General features: G+C 44.2%; 1 protein-coding gene across 2 annotated transcripts; it reads left to right on the top strand.

Annotated features, from left to right (window-relative positions):
- On the top strand, positions 1–15,432 carry gprc5ba (G protein-coupled receptor, class C, group 5, member Ba). 2 transcript variants are annotated; one of them, XM_044181182.1, is made up of 4 exons: positions 1–904; positions 8,981–10,012; positions 10,255–10,400; positions 11,968–15,432. In XM_044181182.1, the coding sequence occupies exons 2-4, from the start codon at positions 8,983–8,985 to the stop codon at positions 12,010–12,012; spliced, it is 1,221 nt and encodes a 406-aa protein (XP_044037117.1). In that variant the 5' UTR covers positions 1–904; positions 8,981–8,982; the 3' UTR covers positions 12,013–15,432. The 2 variants fall into 2 exon arrangements, with proteins under 2 accessions (XP_044037117.1, XP_044037118.1); XM_044181183.1 differs by having other exon boundaries at positions 3–904; positions 10,255–10,376.
- The last annotated feature ends 890 nt before the right edge of the window (positions 15,433–16,322 follow it).

Below are 16,322 nucleotides of genomic sequence, written 5' to 3'. Positions count from 1 at the left end.
TTCTATGATTTAGCGCAGTGAACGAAGCAAAAACAGTCCCGCAAACTGCAACTAAGCAGAGTAACATTTAGAGTCCAGATTTTGCGCGCAGCGTGTGACAGGGACATTAAGACAATAGATTTCGGTGTGTGTGTGTAAGAGAGAGAGACACCAGCAGCGCGTCTAGATCTAGGCTAATAAGGTGGTCCCCCTGTCAGGCACCAATTAATTTATCGGAGAGTAAAATAGTTAGAGGGAGGACAGAGAGGAGTCAGCGGGGACTGTGGCGGCTCTGGAGAGCTGTCACTTTCTGTGTGTGTGTGTGTGTGTGTGTGTGTGTGTGCGCGGAGAGGGGATTATCAGCGCAGTTTTGGTGATGCGTTCAGTCGGGAGATGTGCAGCGGGCAGCAGTGAGCGTCAACCCGGTCATTCAGCATAATCAGCGCAGGAGAAGGAGATCCGGCTGGTTTGGGGGGGGGGCACCGTGTCTGCACATCACAGGATTTCGACTCATTGTGTGTTTATTTATTTTGACGAATGCTCATTCATTGGTACAGAGTGAAAGTCAAAGATGCGCACCGCTGAACAAAGGATTTAGGGGGAAACGATCAAGTCAAAAACGATCTCTTCCACATTTTAATCCTGACACCCGTTTGGACTTGTCAAGAATCATCTGGGCTGATCGCGTAGAAGTCCATTCTGCCTCTGAGGACAACGGACACTGAATAACCGGGGTCCTCAAGCACCCAACCTGGAGGAATCATCTGGGCTGATCGCGTACAAATCCATGTGGATGGAGAGAGAATACGCAAACACAGCGAGCGGAGCTCACTCCGAAATGTGACATTTTTATTCCGTCTCCCATTGTACCTGACAACTGTGCGTCTGCCTTCGTCCTCCATCAGATTTGTTTACATCGATTAAGGTACGTGCTGCTCACCATGTAGCCCATAGGATATTGATTAATAAGACTGGGGGTAGGGGAGCGGTGATACCCTCGTGGAAATGTGTGTGCGTGATATATATTCAGTGGGTAGGACTATTTTAGCCGAAGAACCCACAGGGGATCTCTGTGTATTTGAATGCATCTCTCGGTTTGTGTTGTAATAAGGTTGGCTTATCACCACTGAGGTGGAAGTTGCATCACTGACAGCCCCTGGAGAAAGGCAATGTCGATGCACCAAATGCATAGGTGTGTAAAGCAGAGAGGGCACGCATGTTGCAGAAATGTTCATTTACACACATGTTGCAGAGATGTATATTTACACGCAGGCCTCGCCACATATGGCCTTGACCTCAAGGGGCATTTGACAAAAAAAAAACATGTTAAGCTTAACTAAAGACATGTCTCTGGAGGACTTTGACCTGTGTGAAATTTAACGACTGACTGGCTGTGGCACATTTTTCTCACGAGGATGAAAACGTTGGTCTCTATTAGTAGCTGCGCCTCCATTTTCACCCCACAATACACATTGGGGATATTTTGGGAGTGCCAATCACTCATCCATTCTTTAGTTTAGAGGTTAGATGTCAGTCTTTATTTTTGAATCACACACACACCTCAGTAACAATGGTCTTACTGCTGCTCCCTCAAACAAACACCCTTCTGGAACCCCCCAGGGACCCTCCCATGTGGTGGCATTGTTAGGGGGGGGGCTTGCTGAAAAAAGAAAAGAAAAAAGAGCATTTTCTACTTGTGTGTTTGCATTAAGCTGCTCCTTAGGTCAGCTAAAACCAAGGGTGACCCTACCCCCCCTTTAGGAGACGTGTCCCTCCCACACTGGCCTCATAAAGGAGAAGCAGGGTCCTGAAGCGGTCGTCTAACTCGGAAAGAAATTGCACTTAAATGCCCACTTGAGTCGACAAAGGAAGTTTGTATGGGAATGGAAGTCAATGTATGGATTGACTTTCTGTTGGTGAATAGATAGATGATACATGAGCCTCAAGGCTCTCTGTCAGTGCAGTATTTGTGTACGCAGAAAGCTCCCGGGCCTATTTTGGAGTGTTCTGTTTTCCATCATTAATCAATATTCAGCCGAGTGGAGCTGTTTATTCTCAGGCAGCACTTTCATGGGTTAGTTAGCTTCCTCATGGGAAAAGAGGATGCTACAGTATCTCCTCTGGGCTGATGCCATATGTACCATGTTTATATGATCGTGTGTGTGTGTGTGTGTGTGTGGCCTCTTTATGTACACATGACACAGCTGAGTGTATGAGCTGGAGTGCCATTTTCACATACATGGCAACTTCCCTGCTTCTGCTTTTATATGTGCATTTGTGTTCACGCACCCACCCCTCCTCCCCTCACACACACGCACACACACACACACACATATATGCTCCAGGCACAAGGCTCGCTCCAATTCTTTCTTCGCACATCCGGCTGCTCCTTGTTCCTCCTGCTCCTCTGATCACTATCACACTAACCAGATCTGATCTCTCTGGGCTCCTGTGATCAACCCCCCCATTCATCCTACCACGGATGCCATCACTTTATCTATAATAGATAATAGATGCTTATTGATATCACATGGAAGCAGAATGCATGACACCAGAGGTCTGTGGCTCTGGTTTCATGCATGCATTTTGGGATGCCTTCACATCTGACTGATACCACCACCACCACCATCGGTTGTTGTTGTAGGAAGAGGGGGAAGAAGAAGAAAAGGGAGTAGAGGGAAGGGTGTAAGGCGCTGGCACTGTTAATTGTTAAGTCAATTAGCATATGGTTTTGCTGTGAGCCCAGTCACATGGTAATGAGGCCTAATTAGGATGGCTAGGGGTGCCTGAAGAGGCTGGGGAAAATGCTTCCACTGTCAGTTTCTTCATGCTGACACCCAGGAGGCCGGTGCAGTGAATGAACTACCACTTTTTCAGTCTCGCCATTCAATATCTTTCATGTCTTTCCTCTGAGCCCTGCTTCTCCTGTCGTCTGTGAGTCTATTTTTTTCCTAAAACTTGTCCTCACCGACTCCTTTTCAATATTTTAGCACACCCATACGTCATGCCTTGACATCTACCTCATTTCTGGCCCTTCTTCTTCTTCTTCTTCTTCTTCTTCTTCTTCTTCTTCTTCTTCTTCTTCTTCTTCTTCATCATCCCCTTTTATTCCCATCTTTTTATCTGTCACTACCAGCTGCGAGGGATTGGCGGAGGCTTACAGATATGTAGAGACTGGAGAGACAAAGTAAGATGGATCAGATCGCACATTGTAAGTCATGGTTATTGTTATTATTATTTTATTTGAAGTAGGAAGTTGGATGAGTTTCCAGTGGTGAGCTAAATGCATTCCTTTGCATTTGTTCAAGAAAAAGTCCATCAAACAAATAACACCATGAATGGGCAGCTACAACAAATATCATCAGCACATTAAATAAACTAGGATCAAAGTAACTCTAGTTAGTGTAGTAGTGTAAATCTATGCACAGGAAACTTGTATTAAAGGTTCACTGATTGTGTTGCTGTGTAGCTGTGATGTCAGGTCTGTTTATTTCAGCAAACTTACACCAGAGATATCTAACTTTAATGCACGATTGGTAAGGCCATCGCTGGAAAGTCACAAGTTCATGGATTACAACAGCCATGTGTCCTGTCAAAGTGTCCTTGAGTGAGAAAGAGAGCACCTATCTGTTGCGGATGAGCATCCTAGCTAAGAGTATTAGTATTATAGTTTAATGTGGACCCTCTGTCCATTTCTCTCCCAAAAATGGAGCTTCTCCAAAAACTCCAGAGAGGATGAATGTTAAAATGCCAGCTTGGTGACGTCAGAAACGTGCGTAGAAGCATGAATCAGAGAAGAAGAAAGACATATAAAGACATATATATGTAATACATCTAAGACCTCAGGTAAGACAGGCAGGTACTCATTACTCCCTCCATTTCTTCTCCTTTCTGGACAATGTTTCAGGCCAGACTCTAAGAGCAACTTCAAGCCAATTATTCTCACTCAAGACACTAGAGAGGGTCAAGAGAGCTTAAGACAGAAGTTATAACTGATAAAAGACCAGTCTGAGATGCCTCCCATGACAAACCTTGCTATTAGAGCATACAAGCTTATTTAGAAGCACAGATGTGTTTTTAATCCAAAGTAAATCTCATACAGTGAGACAGGACATCCAGGCAGCCTGGGTTAATTTAACATGACTGATATATCTAAGGACTTATGTAATGCCAGCGACTGATGTAAGATGTAAATGTATGCGCTGTCAGAAAAGGAAAGGTCGATTAGTGTTATTAGTGAAGACAGTGTTTCTCTCTCGAACGGTGTCACCAGCAAGCAGATGCCAGCACAGGTCCTGCAAATGACCTGCTCATCTCAACAGCTGGATCAGTGTGTTTACAGCCATATACCTACACACTCCTACACACACACACACACACACACACACATTTTCTCCATTATCATTCTAGCAGTCTATAAAACAGTAGGAGAAAAAATGAGAATTGAAGCAAGTCGTCAAAATGCTATAATCCTTCCAATTATCACCACGGTAATTAGACAGCATCTGGTTGTGTGCTATGTCTGATAATTACAGGCGGAGGTAATTGTACAGGATGGCTCGCTAGATTTCCCCGTCCCTGGCTATCCAGCCTGGAGCAGATTTGAAGGACTGCGGTGCTGCACATTTGCACTCTCATGCCTGTATTCCTGTTGTGAGTTAAACAGCAGCGCTATAAGGAATGCATGCTGCATACTTGCCACCTTCGGCTTTGTGTGAGAATGTGGTGCCTTCACACACAGATGCATAATACATGCCACCAAGCAGAATGTTATATTTACATGCAAATAGAGCCAGCCACACATGGGCATTACGCCAGCCTGTGTATATGTGTGTGTGTGTATGTGTGTGTGTGTGTGAGTGACATGTGCTGCATGAATGCATGTAACCCCACTACATGCAGAATAAAAAACTAAGACGGACCTCTGAGTGCCAGTAGCCATGCAGCAGAACTGGCAGGAGCTACATCCTTCCCCAGTTACATAAGATACACAGCAAGAATAAAGGCTAAAGGGGGAGGGAGGGAGAAGGAATCGGCACAAGGAGGTAAGAAGGAGAAAGCCAAAATGGAAGGAAGAGGTGTGTGTTTGGGATTAGCCGTTGGGGGTGAAAAGAGGGAGAAAATGTGGGGAGAGGAGGTGTGTGAGGCGCATCTTTCGCAGCACATCTTCAAATGTAGCAGAGGGAGGAGACCGCTCCGACTGCTCTGGAGGAGAGGTGGCATTCAAATCTGACAGAATAGAGGATTTTAAATGGAGGGGAGGAGAGAAATGGCTGCATGGAGCGGGAGTGACAGAGAGAGAAACATGTCTAGAAAGATGGGAGGGGAGGGGAGGATGAGACGGCGGCAGCATCCTCTGTGCTGCACAAAGTGGAAGGCCAGGGTCTCTCTCTTTTTTCACATGAGTCATATTAGTGAGAAGTAGGGAAAAGGACTCAAGTATGTGGCGTGTGTGCTAGCTTCTGTATGTCATGCATGTTTGCATTGTTGATTTTGCACTTGTGTGTGGCCACTGGCAGCCCTGTTGTGTGCCAAGTCACACTCAAAAAGCAGCCAGAGCAACCATCTGTGCAAGAGGGAGTGAGAGAGTGAGTGAATGAAAACTCAGTAGTGTGCAGGAAGCAAGCTCCAGTCTCTGTGTCTCTCTTGTTGTGAGTGTTGCACTTTGTCTGTTTTTAGACACTCTGTCATTAGGAAGTGTGACAAAAGAAGGCGGTGTAGAAAGACAAAAAGAAAAGTACAAAAAAAGACAGAGGAGGAGCAGTCTGCTCAGCTTGTCTTTCTCTCTTTGTCTCCTCTCACTTTTGTTTTAGTCCTGTCATTTTAGAGATGGGGCGTAACCATGGTTATCAGGGGCTCACTAGAAACAGAACATGATGTTAGAAGAAAGCATGAGTTTATCAGGAGTGTGTTTTTGTGCCACTTGGGCAGGTATGCATGTTGGTGTAAGGTGGTATAAAGCTCTGTGTTTTTTGTGCGTGTTTTGGTGACTCATCCCTCCATAAGCACTGATTGATGTTAATGTAGAACAATAATAACCAGCGGCTGTGAGCTGCTGCAACAAGGAGGGAAGGAGAGGACAGGAAACGACAGGCTGAAATAACGGCAGGAAACGAGGGAGCGAATTTTAGTAATGAGGAGGCGTGAGGAGGAATTTGGAGGGTGTAAATCTCTGAAGGATACATGAAAGAGCTCTAAACAAATGAATATGCACAAACACATACACACATATGCACACATGCATCTTTCACTGTTATGCCCTCTGGGCTCTTGCGGGAATAAATAATGATATTTCACAAGTTGTAAACAACCGCTGCCTTAAAAAATGGATATTAGGTCACACACATCAGAAGTCTGTAAATAAATGGAGAGATGCAATGTCGGTGTGTACATGTGTTTGTGTTTTGTGTGTATGTGGAAATTTGGGGAGGAATTGAACCACTTGTTTTGATAGAGAGTTGCCGTAGCCTCTCTGAACATATATTCAGAGAGGCTAACTCACCAGTAATGTTAATTATGTAATTAATAACACAAACGACCCTCTTTTGTGCAAAAGTACCTGGAATTTTAAACAACCTTTCCAAGTCTCAGCAACATGGAGTCATGGATGCAACTTTTATCCCAAAATATTTTTAATAAGTTTACTGTCATTATCTCATAGAAAAGCAGTGCTGGCTGAAGTTTCCAGATCCTTTACTTAAGTAAAAGTACTAATACCACACTGTAAAAAATACTCCATCACAAATAAAAGTCCTGAGCTATAGATAATTGATAGATAATTGTAATTCATGCATTAATGTGTAAGCAGCATTTTACTGTTGTAGTTGGTTAAGGTGGAGCTAATTTTACACTATTTAATATATATATTTTATAAAGAAAATAGTGAGAAATGCCTGTCACCATTACCGAGAGAACCAAGCGACACCTTCAAATTGCAATCGTCCGACCAGCAGTCCAAAACTTCAAAATGATTCAGTTTACTGTAACTGAAGACAAGGAAAAGTAGCAAATCCTCACTTTTGAGAAGCTGGAAACCTTAAATGTTTGCCATTTTTGCTTGAAAAATGACTTGAAACGATTAATCAGTTATAAAAACAGTTTCAGCTTTCTGTAGATCGACTAATCCATTAATCGACTAATCATTTCAGCTCTAAATCTTTTATATACTGTTGGGTAGTTCAATCTATAACAGTGCATCACATTTTATAAGCTTAGTTTGTAAAATAACTAGTAACTATTGCTGGAAGTAAAAAAGTACAATATTTCTCTCTGAAATGTAGCAGAGTAGAATTGCAAAGTAGAATAAAATGCAGAAAAGTAAAGTACAAGTACCTCACATTTGTGCTCATGTGCAGTGTAGTAACTGTACTTTGTTACATTCCACCATAGTAGAAAGTTACAAGTCTGATGGATTAAAGTGACGAATCATACAATCAAAGGCACACGTCGAGTATGAGTATATTTGCAGCAGATCCACCAGACTTCTTCCCACTTCTGTCCCCATTTTCCTCATGATGAAATAAATCTAGGGTATCTAGGGGTCTGTCTCTTTCTCTCTGCGTGCCCCACTTAATAAGCTACATGCTGGAAGGACTGTGTGTGACCTGTAGCCCTGGCTGGTGTGTATTTAAACCTACCACTCTGCCCTGATTGCTTGACCGAGTAACTCTCCCTGACTTACTGGCATGGAGAGAGATAATGAAGCTGGGGATATCCAGTGTCCTTTATGTGGTATGTAAATATTGTGTCGCAGTCTATTTGTGGCCACCGGGAGATTTTTAATGTCAAAACTACAGCAAGACTGAAATGAACAATCCAAAGTGTAGCTTCAAGCATAGAGAGGCTAGAAAGAAGTGTGTGTGTGTTCTTTGTAAGAGCAGATTGTTTGACACACTAATGTATGAGCCAGCTTGGAAAGAATTTCTGAAAGCTTAGCAGTGTAGTGGAGAGACAGTTTAAAATTGTTGTGTGTGTGTGTGTGTGTGTGTGTGTGCAGTTTCGTAGTGGCTTTAAATACAGATCAACCTGTCATAAAACACACAGCTTGTCAGGTGAAACGACAGCACTGATCATCCCAGCAAAGACCTCAGTGAAATGAAAGAATGTGTGTGAAGTTTGTGTGTGTGTGTGTGTGTGTGTGTGTGTGGCTGTCTGACAGTTGTGATGAATAAAGAAACAGGTAGACTGAGACAGCATTGATTTCGCACACTGAGTGCTGCTGTTTTTGTCTTCTTCACTGGGAAAGAAAAGTATACGAGTGTTTGTACTTTGAGCTCGAGGCGCTGTGTATTTGTGTGCAGTGTATTATGCATTGTCTCATGCCTTGCTAGATGCCCTTAGATGCCCGATAGTGAGTAGTACTGCTTGTACGCGCTACTTCTCCCTTCTTTGTATCTCTGTTTTTTCATAAAAATATGCATGATGCTGCAGCTTTCCTGTCACTGCTCCTGCAGCCGGTTCACTGGACAAGACTGGACAAATAATACACTGAAACTCTCTTCAGAAGCATTGTAGGTGCTCCGACTCTGACCTCACTCCTCTGTGAATGAACTGAAGGCAGCTTATCTGGGCTTTTCTGGGTTTGTAGGTATTTTTCTGCCATGTGTTTGTTGTTTATTTAAAGGTGTTTGCCTCAAAATGAAACCTTAAAGCCTTTAAAAGGTTCAAAAGAGGGCAGTGCTATAGGCTACTATTGGTGAAACAGGATGTGTGTGTGTTTTTGTGTGTTTGGAAAGGCTTCAGTCATTCACCCTGCATGAACTACTGTCCTTTGTTTCCTCTCTAAAACACAGCAGTGGCTGATTGTCTGTATTGTCACTCACAGGCACATGATTACTGTGAGAATGACTGACTGCTCAGCTCTGTTGCTTTCCAAACATTTATGACCAGGACGACTCACTCTCTTTCTCTCTCCCATTTCTCTCTATTCCTCTGATTTTCTCCATTCTACGTCTTTGCTCCTTCATCTCTCACTCTGTCTTCTGGTCTGTTGATCTCTCAGATATGGCGTTCCTCCCGGTCCTGCTTCTGCTGCTGCTGACCGTTGCTCATCGTGCCACCAGTCAAGACTCTGAGGACCCTGAGGCTCTCCCAAGAGGCTGTGGCTGGGGCCTTGTGCGTCCCTACACCCTCCTCTGTGACCTGGACTCTATATGGGGTGTGGCTGTCGAGTCAGTGGCTGCAGGGGGGGCGTTGACTGCCGTCTTGCTAGCCCTAGTCCTGCTGTGCCGTTTCCACCACATCGGTGAGGCTGAGAAGCGCAGCGCCGTGGGACCCATCTTCCTGCTGCTTCTCGGCATCCTTGGCTTGTTCGGCCTGAGCTTTGCTTACCTGATCGAGCAGGATGAGTCTTTATGTTTGCTCCGCAGGGCCCTGTGGGGTCTCCTGTTTGCCGTCTGCTTCTCCTGCTTGCTGGTGCAGGGTGTCCGCCTGCGCAGGCTTGGTCGTGAGCGCCGTAGCCCTGGTGGCTGCGCCCTAACAGGCCTTGCGCTGGGTTTGAGTGCTGTGCAGGGCATCATCGCCGCCGAGTGGCTACTTCTGACCGTGCTGAGGGAGGGACGAGCTGCCTGTCAGTACCTACCACTGGACTTCTCACTAGCCTGCAGCTACGTGCTAGCCCTCCTACTAGCCGCGCTGACTGCTGCCTCCCTGGCCCTGTGTGGGAAGACACGTCAGTGGCGCTGCAATGCTATCTGGCTGCTGGTGACCTGCCTGCTATCGCTGCTGCTGTGGGTGGCCTGGGTGGGCTTCTATCTTTATGGCAACGCCTGGCTGGGGAGGTCCCCAGACTGGAATGACCCAGCACTGGCCATTGCTTTAGTGGCTCAGGGCTGGCTGCTGCTGATCTTTCATGCCATTCCTGAATCCCACATCTGCCTGAGACCCCCTCCACAGCCCACTGCCCCAGATTACTTTGACACCTCCCAGAACTCGACACGGATGAGGGAGACCAGCTTCGACGAAGACATCCCTCTCTCTCACAGGCAGTTTGTGGAGAACCAGGGCTACGGATACAGCGATGAGAATACTGCAGGTACAGTGCCATCCAATATTTTACAGCAGACAGGCGTAATATGTGTGGACAGGCTGTAGGTGGAATGTAGGCCAGAGTGAGTAATAGAACACCAGGAAATATTTGCATGCGTGGCTAGAAATAAGTACAGGAGGAAATATCTTTGGTGCAGGATTACACAGCAAGTGTTTCTTCCTTCAAGAGAGACCGTGATGAGTCACAGTAAGTAATCTCTGTCTGCCTCCCTGTCTATTCCATGCCAGGCTTGAGGAGCGGTAGCAGTGCCGGGCAACATAACAGTAACACCGGCGCCAGGCCCAGCGCTCCTTTCCGCAGCAACGTCTACCAGCCCACCGAGATGACCATGATCCTGAATGGGGGAGCGGTGAGTACATCCGCCCAGTCACAGGTACACGCCGCTTACATGCCGCTCTCTCATTCGACCACGCCGACAAGACTGCATGCACATTTGTGCGTTCCAGACCGTACGTCATTGCACAAGAATGAGGGAGGGGTGTGAGTGTGTGTGTGCATTACCAGTTTGAGGGTGCATGGTCAGGTGCCTGTGTGTGTTGTATTTTGTGGGCACATGCATGGATGGGTTTGTCACAAATGGTCACTCATCTGACACTGATTTGTGTATGTGTGAGTGTGAGAGAGCTCCCATGTGCTCCTGTGTGTGTAAATAAGCTGCGGTGCTATCTGTCCACTGAGTGATGCGACTGTCTGCCGGCCTGTCACCCAATTCATTATGCAGGATGAATGTGCACTCTGGCTGGAACTGGTGAACTTATTTCCAGCCCATGTTATGAATTAAGCCCGCCACACAACAGCACAACACACCACCTCACACACCACTGGAGGCTAAAACGCTGAAGCAACACTCTTTACTGACTAAAGGATCATTCCTACTATTCCTAGAGATTGTAGCTAGGCGGGCTGATTTAGCCGACAAAGGGAATGCAGAGACGTCTCCTTAAGCTGCTCTGCATAAAATATAAATATACTTTTCAGTGTTTTTGTGTATTCATTTTAAAGACAATTTATATAGCATGCTTTATACTCAAAGGGAAGTGCTTTGCATAAGGCATAAAAGGTATCTAGTGAGATATTCACACATAGCATTTTAAAAGGATAAAAGAAATTGAAAAGATGAAAGCACATACTTAAATAGAAGAGAGCATTGGATGCAAGTGCAAGGTGGATAATAATGTGTAAGATTGAGTTAACTAAATAGTTTGACATTTTAGGGAGTTAGATGAGAAGATCGATACCACTCTCATGTATGTACGGTAAACATTAAGGCAACGCGAGCAGTGATCTTAGCTTAGTATAAAGACAGCTAGACGGGCTCTGTCCAAAGGTAACAATAATCACCTACCACACAGAAGATGCAATGTTTACACTTCAGTTTCTGTGCAAATTAAACCAATGAGGAATAAAATGTTAGTGAGCTTTAGAGATGCTGGAAGGTGGATTTTGTTACCTTTGGACAGAGCCAGGCTAGCTGTTTCCCCTTGTTTCCAGTCTTTGTGCTAAGCTAAGCTAACTGGCTGCTGGGTGTAGCTTCATATTCAGTGTACAGACATGTGAGTGGTATCAATCTAATCATCTAACTCTCTGCAAAAAAGCGAATAAGCTTGGTTACCAAAATGTCAAACTATTGCTTTAAACGGAATGTAGAGCATAAAGAATTTTACCTTTGGTTTAAAGGTGGTTAGAGCTGGGCCTGTTCTTATATCTTCTGGAAGTTTGTTCCAGCTTTGTAGAGCACAGTAAGTAAATGCTGCTACTCCGTGGTTCAGGAGTACAGTCATGATGTTTTTTGGAGATGTATTTTGTCCTAAACTAAAAGTGTGAAAAGTGTAAATGGGACCTATGCAGCTACTGTATGCATGTGCGTAAAGATGTGTCTGTGAATATGTGATGCTATCCAGGTTTTTTATCATTTACAAACTTAATTTTTCTTCCTATAGGTTCCCTCTGCCCCTCCAACCTACACGGGGAGGCAGCTGTGGTGAGTGAGAGGATTGGAAAGAAGATGTGTGGTAGAAAATGAAGAGAAGAAGAGGATGGAGAGGATGAGGAGGGAGGGGTCCAGGATGAGGGGCCCGTCTGGTTGTACTGGACTTAAAACATGGATGCCAACAGGGCCCTTTCACTCTGTGTACAGACTTAAACAATGACTGTGTGCCAATCAACTATTGTATGAGTGTGTGTGAGACTGAGTGAAAGCAGGGTATGGAGGACAGAGCTAAAGCTCTTCTAGCACACAAATCTCTATAGATGGCTTGAGAAACTGAAAATGTGACCAGCAAGTAGCAAAACAAAACACACGCTGACTCAGATCTGAAAACATCAACATGCAGTATTATTTTTCTTTTTGTTTGATTTGCTCCCCTGAGACTACAGCACTGTAAGCATCCTTGAAAACTGTGAAATCTATCGCTTTTTCCTGCTCTCTCTCTCTTTCCTGTCAGTCAGGATGTCTTTTTTCTGCTGCTCCTCACAATGCTGGTGTTCAAGTGGAAACATTTGGCTCTGTCCTCCATCCATCCACAGCGTAGATGAAGACAGAGCACATGGGCAACTGTACAGCTCGAACACCGCCCGCTTAAAAAGAATCCAGCCTCTGTGGGTGTGTATGTAGAGTATATGAGAGGAAAATGTGTGTGTGTAGTAGTCCCTACACCTCAACTCTACCACTCCAATAAACCTTTCCTTCTCCAGACTGTTACCCCTCTCCTTCCTCCCTCTCGATCTCTGTTGCCAGTTTGCATTTCTCTGCACCGTCTGTGAATATAACACATAACTCTTCCCATCTTGCCTCATCCTCCCACCTGCATGGACACTTTGCAAAATGTGAAACAACCTGTAAAGCCTGAACTGCGGTCGGAAAAGAAGTTCCCAGTGACTGCGCACACAACAAAAGCAGCCTGGAGCACCTGAATAGAGGGATCACAAGCTAATAATGAATTGCTGTTAGATATATATATATATATATATATATATATATATACGATGTAGAGTGGATACTGATTGGACAAGGAGGGTGTCAGTCATCAATGGGGAGGCACCGCTTCATGAATCTAGGTCAGACTACTGTGTGCTGCTCTCCCACATCTCTGGTGGCCACTGGCGGTTTGAACCAGCCAGGAGAAACTGTCACTTTATATCAGCAGGAAACGGAGCAAGGAAATTAAATGGTTCTCTTGTTCTTAGTTCCTCTATCTGTGTTTATGTGTGCGTACGTGAGTGTTGTGATTTTATGAGTGCCAGGAGTTGAAGGGGGGGGGGATTCAAAGTCAGGGTTGCTTTCTGGTGCTAAATATTCCTCCGCAGGACTTCCCAGTGAGGCACAGAACTACAGGAACAACAGTGATGCAGATACAGTAGTCAAACTGTGAGTGACAGACTATATATAGAGCTGTGGCTGGTGTGTGGAGATATCCTAGAGCCTTAGAAAGATCAGATTAACTGTGCAAGGTAGAAAGAGGGAGATCAAACGGATGGGAAGAGCGAGGAGGAAGGAGATAGCGAGAGGCGGTCCGAGGGGAGTCTATGCGACAGTGAAATCTCTGTGACTTCCTTCAGTCAGTCCGATCTGTGTGAGAAAATGGCTCCCTGGTCTGTCTGTCTGTCTGTCTGTGTGTGTGTTTGTGCGTGATGTGGGGGCGGCCCATGCTGCTCTGCTCTATGTGGTTGTCTTCTTCATCTGGTAAAGCATCTCTCCCTCCTCCTCCTCGTCATCCTCCTCCTGTCTCTCTGTGGTCCGCTATAACTCAAGTCCCCGTGCCAAGAAGGACTCTTGTTTCACCGGAGTCTCCGTTTCACGCCCTTTTCCTTCATTGTGACACCAGCTCTCTCTCTCTTCACTTGAGAAGCTGTGTACATAGTAGTGCTGTAAAGCTTTGCTTGCTTGTTTACTGTCTTTTTTTTAACTGTAGGCTGAGTTTAGACACCAGTGTCATATGACTGACTACTGCAAACTGTTGTTATGTGGGGATTTTTTTTAAACTGGTTTGCTTTGTGTTCATACATTTGCTTATTGTTACATTATGCTTTTATTTTTCTCTTGCTGGTGTCTTTTATTTTTTTAAACTAGCATTTTGGAACAGTTTTGCCAACACTAGATATGCTTTACTTTTTTTGTTTGATTAATGTTCAAGGAAATGATATGAGTCATCATTTGAGAGTGGTCCACTCTTTGCTGTAACAGTTATGGGGATACAAACACTCTTTTTTTATTTTTTCAGAAAAATGACAATGGCTGTGAATAACTTTTGGCACTTCATGCAGTAAACAATGACTTATTTGGTGATACTTTAGGGATAATTATTAAAAAACAGAGCAGGGAGGGCTGAAAAAACTAACTTCAAGACCACCAACAGTCATTTTGGTGATCCCTGGTCTTACAACAACCATTGACTAAGAAAAGACTAAAGATCAACCCTTGACTGCTGCTGTATGTTTATGTCTTACCCCACTGGCTATTCTAAAATAGGACTGGCTCCAGCAGGCCAGCTCCATGCCCAAAGAGAGCGTGTCCCGCTACGTCAGGCTCTGTTTGGACCGACCTTGGTCAGAAACAGGCAACGGACCCCAGATCCGTGCGTCGTAGCCCGACGAAGAAGAACTGTCCTCAGGGTTTTGGATTTGAACACTTGAGTCTCAACACTCAGAGCGGAGGGGGGTTCAGTTCTTATGATGAATTCACTCAATATGGAAAAGAAAAAAAAGGAAAAAGAATAACAACATGTGACTTTGTAGATTTTGCACTTGTCAACTACCTATCTGTGCATGCTTATCACCATTTCTACATGTTAAGACCTTTCTCAGACGTACTTTTGAATACTAACTCTATTTATGTAAGGGTCATGTGACAGCAATCATAATTTCAGTGTATATCAGATGACACACTTAATGTCTGTGCTTTCTTGAACACAAAAGAGAGCTGGCTCTTGAGAAGCAAAGAGATTAAAGTCAGGGGAAAATGGTCCAAAATAGTATGATTCCCCAAAAAGGAACAAAATGCCATCATCATTGGACCTAATAATAACTTCCTCTGTTAGTTTGAAGAGAGAGAAAAAAGAGAATCTTCTGACTATCGTCTCTGTGTTTAAAATAAAATAGACTGTGGTGAAATTTGCACAAAACTTCTATATGTTAAGTTTGTCATCCCTGGGCAGCCCACTGAACACCCATTCTCCCTGGGTTTGACATGTCCTTGCCTGTCCTCTCCTGATTTGTCTTGCCTTCAGACTGACAGGGGTGATATTGGTTTTCACAGCTGTGACTGTGCAGTGACGCAGCATGCCTATGTATAGAACTTTATTCCCCTGATTAGAAAAAGAAAAAAACAGTTAACTCTCTTGTTTCTGTAACTGAATCAGGAAAAAAAAAAGTTCAATAAAAGTGTCATGTTTGTAGTTAACTTTTAATCAGATGTGATGGGGTTTTTTTCTAGGCAGTGATACAGTGACATGTATGAAATCAGAGTGATACTTGAGTTCTGAGGCCGATACCAATATGGATATTTGAGAGTTTAAAAATCTGATAAGGATATATTGTCAGATATTTGTTTTTTTTAACAGAAATGCACAATATATACATTTTTGAAAAGGATCCTCTTAATTAGGTTATTAAAGACCAAGATATGTACTAAGTGGGACATGTTACATTTGAACAATAAACTTGTCAGTGCTCTATGCTGGATAAAGTATGTAATGGAGACACTGTGCCTATTTTTTGGTTGGGTTTTAGTCCAAATCCCCATGAATGGGGGAGCCAGCTAATTTGTACAAAAACTGTTTTGTATGGATTAATCAAAAGACATACAATATGTTAATTAGTGAGCTTTGGATGTGCTGGTAAGCAGATGTCATTACCTTTGGACAGAGCCAGGCATTTCCCCCCGTTTCCAGTCTTTATGCTAAGCTAAGCTAATTAGCTGCTCACGGTAGCTTCATATTGACCACACGGAGTGGAGTCAATCTTCTCATCCAACTCTCAGTAAGAAAGCGAATAAGCATATTTCCCAAAATGTCAAACATTTTCTTTAAAGCGGCTATAATCAATATTTTCACAATAACAGTGTATCAAATGACAAATGGAGCATTATAGTGAGTTTCAGCTCATTGTTTAGCTGTCCGGTCTGTTGTGAGTTGTGCAACTGTTTTGGTTCACTCTTGCCATGAAAAAGCTCTTAAAAACCCACTGTACACTACCTGCTCAACACCAACCGGCAGACAGACGAAGTTAGCAAATAGCTGGTGAACATAGTGGAGCATTTAGCAGCTAAAGAGCCAGATATTTCCCTCAGGAGTTGGTA

This window comes from Siniperca chuatsi, linkage group LG21 (genome assembly GCF_020085105.1).
Source record: "Siniperca chuatsi isolate FFG_IHB_CAS linkage group LG21, ASM2008510v1, whole genome shotgun sequence".
NCBI classification, from domain to species: domain Eukaryota; kingdom Metazoa; phylum Chordata; class Actinopteri; order Centrarchiformes; family Sinipercidae; genus Siniperca; species Siniperca chuatsi.
This window is presented reverse-complemented; position numbering and strand designations above follow the sequence as displayed.